The 1874-nt window shown below is 41.7% G+C and overlaps 1 protein-coding gene across 1 annotated transcript; it reads right to left on the reverse strand.

Moving 5' to 3' along the window:
- Positions 1–428: 428 nt before the first annotated feature.
- On the reverse strand, positions 429–1616 carry LOC124461332 (the record flags this gene model as incomplete). The annotated part of the gene is made up of 2 exons (XM_047012856.1): positions 429–465; positions 521–1616. Coding segments are annotated over 2 exons (1108 nt in total), but the record flags the coding sequence as incomplete, so codon positions are not given.
- Positions 1617–1874: the final 258 nt, after the last annotated feature.

The following is a 1874-nucleotide window of genomic DNA, read 5'->3' on the forward strand; positions in this document are numbered from 1 at the left end:
TGGGGTTACATTCTTTCGTGACTATTCTATTCTTACAATTTTTTGTTTTAACTATTTCATCAACTGTTCTCACAACATTTACATTTCTAGCTATTTGCAAATCTGTATGGCATGTCTGCAATGACAAGGACTCAAACTCCGACCGCTCTCCAAGTTCATTTTCGCCTTCTTTCCTTTCAATCGTAACCATCTTCAAGGCATTTAAGTCTAACTTAATATTACAAGCTTTCATAAAATCTCTTCCCAAAATTACTTCATGGCTCATAGACTCATTATCGACTACTATTAAATGAAAGAATACTTTTATTGAATTTTTGAAAACAAAACATTTGACTTTTCCATATGACAAAAGTGGACTCTTATTTAATCCATAATATTTATGATTAAGTGAAATTAAATGTATCTTTTCTGGTAAACATGAGATTTTAATAAGTGAAACATCACTGCCTGAGTCTATGAAGCATGCTGTAATCAAGTAAGGATTAGTTGGTGTTTTAAAATATATCTTAACAAATCTTACGTCGTCGCATCCTTTAGCCAGCTTCTCCTTATTAAGTGGACACTTAGCCACCCAATGATCCAAGGCACCGCATCCGAAACAGGACCCTGGCACTCTGTCGGGTTTCTTACAGTCCTTGCTCATGTGGCCCTTCGAGTTGCAGTTGTAGCAACGGAAACCTTCTTTGGAACGTCTGCCCGTAGCGGCCACCTTTGTAGTTTCTCTTGCTGCTCGCTGTACCGGTAGCTGAATGCCTGAAAATGCACGGCGTAATTCTGCAATGCATTTGAATCCTTGAATCTGCGCTTGAATGCGGAGTCCCTCCACAGGACTCTCTTCAATGGCTTTGTCTACTCGCTCCTCTTCGCTGATGCAGATAGCATCTGACAGCCTGGCCTTCTCATCGATGTAACTGACGAAACTCTCATTGGCGCTCCAAATTCGAGACTCGAATAAGCGCCTGGCATCTGCTTGAGACACAGTTTTCCCGAACGACTCGACGAGCTGCTCACAGATGTTGCCCACGGGTTCCAAAATGCGCGTACTATTGGCATGTAACCACTCATGAGCCCGTCCTTTAAGCTTGGAGACTAGAAGCATGTGCATTTGTACACCTTTGATTCCATATACACCGCTTATGTTTGTCAGCTGCGTGACCCATTTCTTTCCACACGAGTTCCCATTAAATTCCAACAACGCTTCTTTTGCTAATTGGAATTTTGCAGCCGACGAAAAACCGCTTTCCAACACCTCCTCCGAGCGTTGATTTACCAACACTGGTTCATGACGCTGGTTTTGCGCGCCAATCGGTTCTGCTGCCATCTCGTTTTCGCTGCCGCTGTCGTTGCTCGTCGGCACTGAATCGTGCGTTTCGTTTTCTGTCTGGCGTTGAGGCGCCACTATGTCGAACAATTGTGGACGCAGTAAATCGCACAATTTTTTTAGCAAGACATCAGTGTTGTTGTCTCCCTCTTTCTCATTTGTGGTCTCTGACAGTTGACGGTTACTTTCGTCTTCTGTACTTTCCTCGACAGTCTCAGTTCCAATCGATATGGAACAAGCTCCTCGTCGATCCACTGGAACATCGTTTAAGCGCGCCACAAGCTCGGCCTTTGACCTGTTGTAGGCAAGTCCAATAGCTCCAACCACTTCTTTAAAGTTGGCAAATTGTGAGCCTCAATGTTGATGTCCATTGCGTTAAAGTTCACCACTTCTGATATTGTGGGCGGTAGATAAATTAACCAATGCCAGAATATTTAGGAGATTCGGGTTTTAGTTTCTTTAGATTAATAATAGTTTATTTATTTCTTAATTGTTTTTATTATTATTTATTATGGTTATTATTTATTAGATATAATTAATGTTTCCTCGATAT

Source organism: Drosophila willistoni, unplaced genomic scaffold (genome assembly GCF_018902025.1).
Source record: "Drosophila willistoni isolate 14030-0811.24 unplaced genomic scaffold, UCI_dwil_1.1 Seg348, whole genome shotgun sequence".
NCBI lineage: Eukaryota > Metazoa > Arthropoda > Insecta > Diptera > Drosophilidae > Drosophila > Drosophila willistoni.